Source organism: Scyliorhinus canicula, chromosome 13 (genome assembly GCF_902713615.1).
Source record: "Scyliorhinus canicula chromosome 13, sScyCan1.1, whole genome shotgun sequence".
Classification (NCBI taxonomy): Eukaryota; Metazoa; Chordata; class Chondrichthyes; order Carcharhiniformes; family Scyliorhinidae; genus Scyliorhinus; species Scyliorhinus canicula.
Genome location: NC_052158.1, coordinates 160,693,009 through 160,705,647, shown reverse-complemented (window position 1 = coordinate 160,705,647; position 12,639 = coordinate 160,693,009). Strand labels below are relative to the sequence as shown.

The window sequence follows — 12,639 nt, the reverse complement described above, 5'->3', positions numbered from 1 at the left end:
AGTCCTGTTTGGAATGAATCTTGTCAGGGGGGTAATAGTAAGGGCGGCTTGATAACTCCACCCTGGCATGGGGGACTGGTGTAGGGCAGCCCAGGTAAGGCTGCCCCCTGAAGGACATTAGTCATTCTGTTCAGTTTCTCATGGCCATTGTATCCGCCTCCTGTTGCCAATCCAGAAATGACCAGATGTGTTGCTGACTGAGGTTTGAAAGGTTGATCTCTGGAACACTAGTCCAGCTCCATGGCCACCATACATTGTCTGTAGTCTGCAGTTCAAGCTGAGGCCTGCAGAAGAACCCAGACTAATTACAGGTTTCCCGCTCCGTTCTCAGACCCGTTCAGTTATTGAAATTGCAGACCAGAGGAAAACCAAAACTTGAGGAATATAGTATTTTGATGTGTATGTTCAATTTTTGTCCCAGAGTTAAAGAGCATATTAATATAAAGCCACCCAGGCTAAAAGCACTAGCGTGAATCCCACCCACCTGTGTTTTACAATTCGTCAAAGAATCTGCTCTTTATTTGCACAAATTGGTGAGAAATGAATGCTTTTGAACCAAAAGTAGTTGCTATTTGCACACTGTTTATAGACAAGAGATGAGAATATTTCAGGAAATGATTTTCACGATTTAAGCATGCATTTTAATGTTTTTACCAGTATTGTGGTTTGGGTAGTGTACTGCAGTTACCAGATCAAGAGCAGATATATCATGGTCATGTTTCGGAATTTATTCCTGTAAATTCCTACATGAGCCTCTATCCTAATGCAGTAAGTTTCAAAATCCTGGCCTTTGAAGTAACCTTTCAATTATATTGCCGTGTTTGAAGTTGGTTATCCCATTCTATTGACATTAGGGTGCTGAATTTCCGCAACTCTCCTGAATGAGCTATTTAATCCTGGATATCATTGAGGGGATGTGTATTTTGAACCCACAATATTATTGAGTGGGCGTATTGTGTAGACTCATGACCAGCCCTGTTTAAACTAAAGAGCAAAACAATGAATATAGTTTGATACCTCTGAATTTGGGAAGAAACCAGATAATGGGTAAATGTAAAGTGTGAGTTATACTGACCCGCACTGACCTTGGTGTACACAGTATTTTTTAATATTAATTTAACGGATGTGGCATCGCCCCCCCCCCCCCCCCCCACCCTAATTGCCCTCGAGAAGGCGCAGGTGACCTGCCTTGAACTGTTGCAGTCTGTGCAGCGTAGGTATATCCACAGTGCTGACAGCACTGTGTGAAAAGGGAGTTCCAGGATTTTGACCCAGTGAAGGAATGCCAATATATTTCCAAGTCAGGATGGTGAGTGGTTTGAGGGGAACGTCCAGGTGGTGGGGTTCCCAGGTATCTGCTGCTCTTGTTCTTCTAGTGTAATACTAGGTTATACTGACCCACACAGACTCGGGTGTTCACTGGCCGATACTCAGTACGAGTCTTACTGAGTCATACTCTCACTGTCCAGCCTCATGTGAAGGTTAGTCACTTGGAATGGACACCTGTGGAACTGTATCCTAATCTGAATCATTGGTATCAGAAAAGAGAGAAATTTGGGGATGCGGGAAAGTTTGCCATTAGATTTGTGATTTATTTTAAATAAAACAGTCTAAGAAATTGTGGTATTCTCTGATGATTTGTCAGAAATATCGTTCACCACTCAACACAGCCAAACACACCAGTGGTGACATATCCGAGCATTGGGGATCACAATGCTGCGATCTGGGAGCACACACAGTGAACTGGACTTTCAAGCTCTGTCATGGTTCTTGCTCAATACTTTAATCAGAGTGGCCCAGGAATGAACTACAGAATGGGAGAGATTGTGGTTCCACTTCAGCCCATTGTGAGCTGGGTAACTATCTTTATGTCGTCATGTTGTGTGATATGAGGAGACATGAGCTGGCCTTGTGTTAGAGATTCCAATTTTATTGTACATATTTTTAAATTTTATTGCACATTATTTTGTGACTGGTGTCTCAGTTCATGCATAATGTTAACGATGACACCAGGCTGTTAGCTTCACTTTTTATTCACTCTTAATTTCTCTTTGCTTTCCCCTCTGATCTAGTCTAATATTGTCCTATAAAATGCATCATTCATTAGCATTTTCCCCATGTTACAATGACATCCACTTATCTTAAATATAAACCAGAGGCTGGTTTAGCACACTGGGCTAAATCGCTGGCTTTTAAAGCAGACCAAGGCAGGCCAGCAGCACGGTTCAATTCCTGTATCAGCCTCCCCGAGCAGGCGCCGGAATGTGGCGACTAGGGGCTTTTCACAGTAACTTAATTGAAGCCAACTTGTGACAATAAGCGATTTTCATTTCATTTCATTTAAAACTATTAGTTCTGATCTGTCCCTCTGGCTGTGATCCTACACAGCTCCTTTTCTCAGCTACTTTTGAATATGAAAGGATCTCCAGACCATGTGCACCGCATGGTTTTACAAATCTTCAGGGAAAACGGTTGGAGTCTGTGAATAACTGAGTTTACTGTCTGACTCAGGCCGGGTCTAGCAGGCGCACTGTTATTCCATGATCCAATTCTTTGTGTTTTCCTTTGCTTGGTGAGTTACTGCTAAGCAATTCTGTACACTACATTTTCTGTAACTGTTATCCCCAGGTAGCTAATGCTATTTTTCCGAAGTGAGTCAGTGTCCTTGGGAGGGTCTCAATATTTGTAAGGGGTCCCCACAGAAATCCCTGACTAGCAGGACCCATGAGGACTGTATCAAATGTTGTAGAGATTTACCCCTTCAACGTTTTCAAGAGCACCCATGAACAAAGTGACCCTTAAGCAGGTCCTACCCACAGAATTGAAACAAATGAACCTAATAAATTGTAATCATCTGACTGTCTTTCAGTTGTTTCTGATGTTTTGCACCACCATACGAAGCAGGACAGTTATACACTGCTGTTTACAGAATCGCAGCAGGTCAAGTTGCCCCAGAGACCTCTACATTTGTCATGTGCAATATTTTTCCTTTCTCTGGCTGGCACAGCTAAAGAGTCAAACCTCTGAAATATTGTGAGGTTGGGTTGCTGCTGGCCAGATAAGTTCCTGTGTGAAGATGTTCTGTGTTTTATATTAAACTGGCCTTTTTGACTGTCTTTCAGTCGGGGGCACTCATGTACTTGCCGACTTGATGCTGAAACCTGTACTTAATCTTTGAAATAAACCGGCAACTAGAGTCTGTCTGAACTGTTTCTTGGTTGCGGTCATGTGGGGGAAACAAGTTTGCATGCCTATGGAGCAAACCATTTTGTAAAGAGTGCTGAGGGAGAGGGGGGGGGGCGGGGGGGGGGGGGGGGGGGGGGAGCAATGGTTAATCTGTAAAGGAAGCCACTAAATAGTGTGGCGAGCGCTTAAGTACAAATCTCAGAAACACAGTTGTGAGATTGGGCACACGATGAAGATTGTTAATCAGTAAATGTGCTAAATTCCAGGGGAAAAAAAAATCATTGTTGACATGTGTTTATATCCCCCCCCCCCCACCCCCACACGCGCGCACACACACACACACACACACCCCTACCCCATTGCTGCTGAAGATGTCGACTCGTTACTCGAGTAAATTTTTCCAGACGGCATTCCAGTTCATTCCCATCTCGCCATCTGTGATTTGGGTCAGGGATATTACTGTGGGCCCCCATCCTCTCGCACCCAAAAGTCTGCATGCCGCAATAGTTGCCGTTGTCCGATTGTCGTAAAAACCCACCTGGTTCAATAATGCCCTGTAGGGAAGGAAATCTGCCGTCCTTACCCGGTCTGGCCTACATGTGACTCCAGACCCGCAGCAATGTGGTCGATGCTGAATGCCCTCTGAAATGTCCAAGCAAACTGCTCCAATCAAAGGGCAGTTAGGGATGGACAATGAAATGTTGTTGCAGCCAGCGATGCCTACATCCCCTGAACAAATGGCTGTGTTAGAGGTTTGGGATTTGCACCTCTTTCTAATGCCCTTCTGCAGCATTTAGGGAAAGAATTCTGGAGGTGCCGTTTTTATTGAGGAGTTGAACTGAGGTTCCCGGTTCAGGTGGGTAATTCCATGGCGATATGAGGATGGGCGAGGGGATTCTACCTGGTGTCCTGAGGCAATATTTATGACCAACCAACCTCACTAAAGCTGATTAATTGGTCATTCCTCTCAATTCTGTGGATTTGCAAGATGGTTCTGACATTTGTTGACATCCCAATGATTTAATTTTATATAAAGATACCCAGGACTCTAACAAAATGCTTGTTTTAAATATCTACAAGCTCAACTTCAGCTGGTAAAAACAGTATTATAAACAAGTAGAGAAGGTGCCTCCCGTTCTGATTGGGAAGATGATTTTGTGTTTTACGTTTTGTACCCAGCAGTGGATCAGTCAGGAGCTGTAGAGCATCAGTAGATAGTTTCTAAACTCAGGATTAGAGCTGGAAGGCTGAAGATCTGGTTTCATTGCAAAGGGCTGTAGAGTGTGAAATCTGTATACAAAGGGCTGTAGAGTGTGAAATCTGTATACAAAGGGCTGTAGAGTGTGAAATCTGTATACAAAGGGCTGGTGAAGTGAAGTCAGTCCTGGTGTGTAAGGGAACTTGATAAATGTGAACTTGATTAAGTATTGGAGGACGCAGGGCAGAGCAGCGGAATGGTATTTTAGTGAATATCTCCAATGAGAGCCAACATCAGCACAGACACAATGCGACATGTCACATTGCTGCGATTTCTCGAAAAATGTAATTGAATTTGCTGGTTATGTTGGTGAACTTTGGGGAAGTCGCCGCTGTTATTTTTAAGCAAGGTCTGCATTTGAACCTTTTGCCATTTCTCTGTTTCAGGCCGTCGATGCAGTCGCAGCAATCCTTCGGGCCCTCTCCCCCTCCAATGAATAAAATGGCCACCATGGGAAACAAGTTACCATCTGTCAGCCAACTCATCAGCCCCCAGCGCAATGCACTCACCCAAGCTCCCATGCCAGCAAATATGGGTAAGAGTCTGTGAGATACAATAGTATGGCTTTACCCAGTACTTCAGCTCTCTTACTTGGAGAGCTGATTCTATATCATGGACACATGATGATGTGATGGGTGATTGAGGAGCAAAGACTATGAGCAGGAATAAGTTCCCCTGTTTTAAGAGTAGGAAATGGTACTTTAAGTCTTGATTTCAGGACTGTATTACGATACAGGGGCCAGACTCCAACAGTTGGAGGATACCGGACAGAAACTCCAATATTTTAATTTTGTAATACTGTCAGGAAAGGATACTTCACTCCAGGAGCGATTTCACGCAAAATAGGGATATGATATATTGAAACAAACTTTATTACTAACTTTAATATCATAAAGACAACAGCTTTCAATTACTAGTTAAACAGTGCTCAGCAATACAACAAAACAATAAACCTTAACTGCTATCTTTATCTCCACTCAGACAAACCCCACCTCAGGTCAAAATCCACTTTTGAATACAGTTAGCCGACCTGTAAACAGATGTCTTGGATAAACCGCTTTGAGAAAACAATATCCTTCAGGACCCAGCTTGCAGATTCTTGCCTGACTCAAACTACTGTTAAAAAGACCTGCTTTTCCCGAAACTGCTGCTCTATTCACAGGAAAAATCTTTTTACTTTGAGAAAAGGTGCTGGTCTGTCATAGAATCATAGAATTTACAGTGCAGAAGGAGGCCATTAGGCCCATCGGGTCTGCACCGGCTCTTGGAAAGAGCACCCTGCCCAAGGTCAACACCTCCACCCTATCCCCACAACCCAGTAACCCCACCCAACACTAAGGGCAATTTTGAACACTAAGGGCAATTTTGGGCACTAAGGGCAATTTATCATGGCCAATCCACCTAACCTTTGGATTGTGGGAGGAAACCGGAGCACCCAGAGGAAACCCATGCACACACAGGGAGGATGTGCAGACTCCGCACAGACAGTGACCCAAGGCGGAATCGAACCTGGGACCCTGGAGCTGTGAAGCAATTGTGCTATCCACAATGCTACCGTGCTGCCCCAATCGTTAACTGACTGCTTCTCCAGAAACCACGAGTCTGCTCACAGACCGATCGCTAACTGAAATGTATTGAGAGCACAGTTTCTAGTCTGTTCATATCCCAATCGAAATCTGAACTTCTTTAAACTGCAACCTCAACGCCTGACTGCTTCAGCCCCTGGCTCCTCCCATTAACTATAGCATCTTATTAAAACGGCAAGAATCCTCCGAAGTGGCGATTTGCTTTTCTCGCCGGCAGCGCACTCCCGCCCGTGGGTTTCCCAGCAGAGTAGGATGGTTTCAGTCGGAAATCCCATTGACTAGCTGCGGAAAGATAGAGTACTGCCACCTGCAAACGGCGGACTGCTGAGAAACGTGCAGCTGGGGAACCGGAGAATCCAGCCTCATGCGCCTAATTATCTACTCCCCAGGGAACCGTCTTTATTTAAACAAAAGTCCATTCGCCCAACTTCAGCTAACAATATTCCTGGCTGAAATGAATTATTATCTTTTACGATGCTTTAATTGCACCTCTGTCTCCAAACAAAAGCCTAGCTGCCTTTCAAGCCAGGATTTTCAAAAACATGACTGCGGCAGTCACACACACTAGCCCAGGCTTTTAACCCTTACTCCACCAAATACATACAATCCAGTTTTGACGAATGTAGGAATTTCAGATATGTTGTGAAGGTGCAGGGAGGATTTGCAGGATTTTCAGCTTCGCGAGAAAGAAACAATGATTGGAGTATTGCTAATGAAGAAAAAATGGAGAAAGGTTAGCTGAGAAAGGTGGATTATCGTGAACATAAAGCTGCTAGGAAGCGGGACGCAGGATGTGTCTGATGAGTTTTCTTCTTTCTCCTCAGTCCCTCAGATGATGAATATGCCGATGCAGATGAATGGAGACATGAACGGGTTGAGTCCTACGCACGGATTGCCTTCGCCAATGGCATCGACTTCACACTGCACACCGCCTCCGCCTTACCCGTCTGACAACAGTATCTCCAGGTCAGAGGTGGTGATTAGATTACTGACTTTCTTATTAGAATTAGTTTACATAGAGTGAAGCCTTGTAGAGCTAAAATGCAATTCCTGCTTGTGAGATTCCAAACCATCACTCTGTTTCCCAATTGGATTAATCTCAGTGAAATCCCAATATTTTTTAAAGCTCCAGGTCACCTCCTGGATTGTGGAAATCGCAAAACCCCATTGTTGGTTTTCACTGATCTCGGGCAGTCTTGCATTTATTTTTACAAGAAAACCATGTTCTGATTTTACAGGGTGTTCAAATTGGAGATCATTCCCCATATGGGGCCTCGAGCCCCGATAAAGCAGCCCTGTTTACATTCCCATTCCTGGCCGACTGCATGCCCTGGTGGCATCCCGCGGGATCTGGGATGTTGGAATTTCTGTTCTCTGAGCTGTTGACTCATTGGTGAATGAATCACAAAACAACATCCCAAGATATGTTTGTAACGGGATATCTGTGGGAATGAATGGGACCTTGTATGTAAAGTAGAAACAAGCCTCTTCCCACCTGAGACTCCAAGGATCACATCCATCCCACAAAGGCTCAGATTTCACCCCCAACCCAGAGGAGCATCTAATTCATGGAATTTTGTTATTTATTGGGGGGGTTTCTGTTTTATTGTCACTTTGTTCCTCTGGTTTTAATTTTCAGCCTGTTCATGACTGTAACTTCAATGCATGAATCTGGTCTGAAGAGACCAACTCCACTGCTCTCTCCAAGTTATTTACGTTGGGAAACATTGTTGAGCATTTCAGGGAATCTTGTACATTTCAGCTGTGCATGTTTTCTCTTTGCAACACAGTTTTAAGGTGAGGGTGCAAAACGGACCTGTACACAGACCAGGAGGTTGCAGAATCCCTGGAGTGGGCAGTCAATTGATCTCCGCTGAGGCAGTGGGAAGAGTGCTGTAACTGGCTCATTTATTCCTGGACTGTGGAGCAAGCAAGAATTAACCAGGGGATCCTGTTCCCCAATGCTAAGTGGAACCCTGCTGAAAATGAGTCTCCACTAGGTTAACTGTGATTCTCCCTGCAGTCGAAGAGCCTGCTGCACTCTCACGCTTTAGTCAGCCCCACTCCATTGCTCGAGCACACAATCCATGCTGACACGCACAGTGCAGTACTGAAGGAGTGCGGCATTGGTTACTAAATTTCCAACATTACAACGCTGACTGCACTTCAGAAATGGTTGGTTTGTTGTACAGCCCCCTGGGATGTCCTGAGGTTGTGAAAGGTGGCGTTTAAATGCCAGTCCCTTGTATGTTTTCTTGCATTGATGCTAATTAATTTGTGCCAGAGTTGCACAAAGAGTTATTTATTGCACTCAAGTGATTGGCCATTCTCAATTGCTTCTAAGTATCCAACGGTCAGGTGGGTTTGTAGGGATAGGGTGGGGGATTGTGCCCAGGTAGGGCTCTCTTTCGGAGGGACGGTGCAGACTCGAAGGGCCCAAAGCCCTCCTTCTGCACTGTAGGGATTCTATGTTTGTATATCTCCTGCTTGTTTGAAAGAGTTGTGACCCTGAGTAAGGTACAGTACTAACCATCCCTCCCTCTCTCCTCGCAGTTTCCTGACGAGAGCCGGCTGTGCGTCGTGTTTGGAGTATTTCACCACCCAGGGATTGATGAACATTTACCAGATCGAGCATTTTACCATGGATGTAAGTGGTTTCCTCGCTCTGCTGTGCCTCTGCTCTGACCGGCTTAAACCGTATCTCATTAAAACCGTAGCATGGGTAAAATTGCCAAGAGTGTGGGTTTGTACAAAGTCCTCAATGCCATGGACTTTGGGTAGAAAAGATAATACAAATATTTAATTTGGTTTTCCCGTATCTATTGTATCCCTGAGGAAGGTAACCATGGGTACATCAGGCAAAAGCAGCATACAGCTGGAGACTTTGTCCATCTACCGTCATTTATAGTGAATGGGGAGTAGTCAGTGGTTGCTGTCTCCCCCACCCACCTCCTCCCCAGCTGATCGAACAGCCACTCGAGCAGGAAAATCTGCCCTGGTAACTTTAGTTCCCCTTGGGTAAGGTAGAGTACGAGCAATATTTTTCTTTCAATTTGTTTCATGGTAGAGAGGGCCTCACCCCACTAGCTGTAAACAGAACATGCTGGAAAATCTCAGTATGTGTTAGAAGGAATAGGTCTACAAAATAGTGGTCAGTGAAATGTGGTACACTGCGGTGGAGTTTCCCACTGCTCAAGCTAAATGCTGGGTGTGTGGCAGTGGTTATTGGAATGAAGAGGTTTGTGTTCAAATCTCACTGTGTGAAATTGAATGTACTAAATCTGGCCATTTGTTGTGTCAGTAAAAGCGAGAGGAACCTGTCGGATTCTCATGAAAACAACTGATTCACAGTTCTCTGTGAATCAGTGATCTCTTTTCTGAATCAGTGATCAGGGATCAACTGATCTCTTTGTGGAAGGAGGGACAGTCTCCGTCTATGTTCTTGTGTCCAGACTATCTAGGATTGAGCCATACAGAGCCCGACTCTAGATGAAACTAGATAAAAGAATTGGTCAGACTTGTTTTTTCAACTCTATAGTTTGAAGTTTTGTAAAGTTTTCTAAGGGATAGCTGAACTCTCCTAATGGAGAGTAATGGAATGAAAGTTTCCAGTCTGCACTCTCACCACGCAGAGTTCCATTTCAGGAGCGCCAACCCGTAAAATGGTCGGCGATTGGCTGTCTCGAGTAACTAAAACCCTCCTTTTATTTTTGTATCTCTCCATCAGGATCTGATCAGCCTTAAGATTCCAGAGCAGTACCGACACGCTATCTGGAAAGGAATACTGGACCACAGGCAGACCCTTGACTACACAAACCCCCCACAGCTTCTGCGGAACACGAGTAGTGCCTCCACCGCCAGCATGGGCTCTCAGAATGAGACGCGAGGTGAGCGGGTAATTGATGCCGTCCGTTTCACCCTGCGCCAGACCATCTCCTTCCCTCCCCGCGATGATTGGAATGATTTTGGGTTTGACATGGATGGACGGCGTAGCAAACAGCGGATCAAAGAGGAGGGGGAGTGAAGTGGCCTGGAGGCATGAACACATCGAACCACAAAAGACAATGTCCCAAAAGTATCGAAAGACGACAAGAATACGAGGGGATACTGTTAGAACATCTATACTGAGTAGCCTCACTCGTGTCCAAATCGGTTGCACTTACTCAACTTTATTTTGTGTCTTTATTTTTTTTTTGTTGTCTTAAGCCCAACTGCCCATATACGGTAGCTGTATCAAAGCTTATAGGGTGCTTGAGGGGCTATATGGGATTTGTAACTGCCATATTTATGCATCTCTTCCTGTTTAGACAGGATCAATTCTAATCCATGGTATTGTTTATTTTTTTGCATCAGATCTGTGATTGCAGAGGGATGTGTGAGAGCATGAGGAAGTACAGAGGGAGTGAGAAGATGAGTTGACCGGCACCTTTGGTGTTGCCGTAACCTCCTCCCTCGCTCTATCCCTAGTTATCTTGCACTTCAGAAATGGCACTTGTTATTTCACAGCCTGGGCTGATGTCAGGAGTGGGGAGATGGCACTGACCGTCGCGATAACCGTAGCAGCCAGACTCTCTGAGAGAGGTCAGCAATCTGTGCCATTGTTTTCTTAATGATGGTCACCATGCTACTCATCAATTTACAAACCACCCAGCCTTCCGTGCGATTTCAGCTCACTGAACTGGGTCTCTGGGCCCCTAATTAGTTAGATTCAGTAAATAGTTTGTCTGTTAAAGCTACCAAACCTGCCATTTTGTTCCCGGACACCAATCACTTCCGGGGCGAGGTTGCTGGGTGGTGCCTCTGGTCCAAAGACTGACCCCAGGAAGCACTTGGTTCTGACTGAACGTGTATAAGCTCAGTGGACAGGACAGTTTTGAGTTGGCAATGTGATCACCTGATGTCGATGTGTCCTCGATCATTCAAAACACTCACTCCCACTGATGAATGCAGCTCTTGTTTGTTCGAGTTGAGGTGTGAAAGCTGTGATATATAAGCTGATGAACACAACCCTGACTGACAATTGTGTTCTGAGGTTAGCTTCAACTTTAAATGGGACAAAGGGGTAAAATGCTTCTTGTCAATCGCTCATGATCATTTTTAAATAAGTTTTCATATTTTTTTTATATTGAGATCCATCTCAACTTTGTGCATTTCATTTGCGGGATGTTGCATGTGTGAAATTGTACTGATCCTGGTGGTGCTGGTAGGGTTGCTAGACCTGTACTGTATTGGGTTTCAACTACTTCACTGGGGAGCACAGGCCATTCCTTCATTTGCATGTGGCACTTGCTTAAACCTGGGCCTGAAGCCATTCAAAGGGTTTATCCCAAATCATGTACAATATGGTGAATTCCACTCTCCTCAAATTTTCCCGTTTTTACCCGCGGAAATTTGATCCTGATAAAAAAAAATTCAAAATCTAACATAAGAAACTGTTTACTGGTTTTGTGATTCAGACGAGGTGTTTAGGATTTTTATACAGTACATCACTCTTATAAAACACCAATGTAAAGATCTCACATCATGTGCAATACCGAAACAGAGGGAAAATTTAAATCTGGATGGTTAGAAATGACACTGTTAAATTAATGAAGTGGTTAAATAGCTACCCAGTAAACTGCACTTGGTCGTGGTAGCATTGCAGTTGTGCTTTCTGAGGACATTGATAGCCAGAGCTCCTCACAGTTAGAAGAACTATCTGATTTCTGTTGCATTGTCACCTGGTTAAAACCTTCTGTTGTTTGGTGGGAGGTGGGGTTGGCAGAAGTTAGACATCACCGAAGCCACCACTTGTATCATTGACAGTTTCCACACTGCAACATTCTGTTTCTCTACTTGAACCTGGTTCTGGGGTAGCCTGTGTGTTGTAAGTACATCCGTTTCACATGTGAGTCCTAGATTTCAAAGTTTTGTTTTATATTCATCTCTTGATATTTTGCTATAGCGACTGAGGCTATCCTGCAGATGAACTCCAAACAGCTTGGTGCTAATGGCTGAGGAGATTCATGTTATTGGAATTCCTCACAAACTGTGAATTAAGGTTTAGCAGCCACAATCAGACACACGGAGACATTTTTCATTCTTTTTGTCCCTCTTTGTTTGCTGCCTTCAATTTTACTGCACTTCAAAACCGTTCTAAAATGTTACAACATTTTGGGATCATCCGCGTAGGCGTGGAGTAGTTCCTGTTCCGAATCCAATGCCTGCTGACTCCTTGCTCAGCTGCAATTTCCTCTGCTCCCCTCACTGTCCCCTCACTGCAGACTGGGCAAGTTATCACAGACCCGTCTGGGCTGCTGGGATTGTATCAACCCCACAAAGGATTAGAACTCCCAAGAGAGGAGCTAGAAAATGAAGGGAAGGGAAGGAGAGCAGGAAATACTATTCCACACTGGGAAAGCCCCCCCCGTCCCACATCCCCTTGCCTCCCCCCCGCACTTCACTTGCCTTTTCTTATGATTGTGGAAATAGAGTACTACAGTAGGCTTTCCCATGAATGGTTTTGAAATGTATTCTGTGCAATCAGAGAGAAAAAGAACAGAAAAAAAGTCTCAAAGTGTATTTTTGTGGCCTTGATAAGAGTTCAACATTGTGCAGATATTAAAATGG

At 44.5% G+C, this 12,639-nt stretch overlaps 1 protein-coding gene across 5 annotated transcripts in view; it reads left to right on the top strand.

Annotated features, from left to right (window-relative positions):
• The window catches only part of tp63 (tumor protein p63), a 274,654-nt gene extending 262,217 nt beyond the window's left edge, over positions 1-12,437 (top strand). For 3 of the 5 annotated variants that reach the window (XM_038815783.1, XM_038815784.1, XM_038815785.1), the window contains 4 exons: positions 4,831-4,979; positions 6,855-6,996; positions 8,584-8,677; positions 9,758-10,054. In XM_038815783.1, the coding sequence (XP_038671711.1) occupies positions 4,831-4,979; positions 6,855-6,996; positions 8,584-8,677; positions 9,758-10,054 (682 nt within the window). Of the gene's footprint in view, positions 1-4,830; positions 4,980-6,854; positions 7,004-8,583; positions 8,678-9,757 lie in introns of all 5 variants that reach the window. The other 2 variants (XM_038815782.1, XM_038815786.1) reach the window with 2 other exon arrangements.
• Positions 12,438-12,639: the final 202 nt, after the last annotated feature.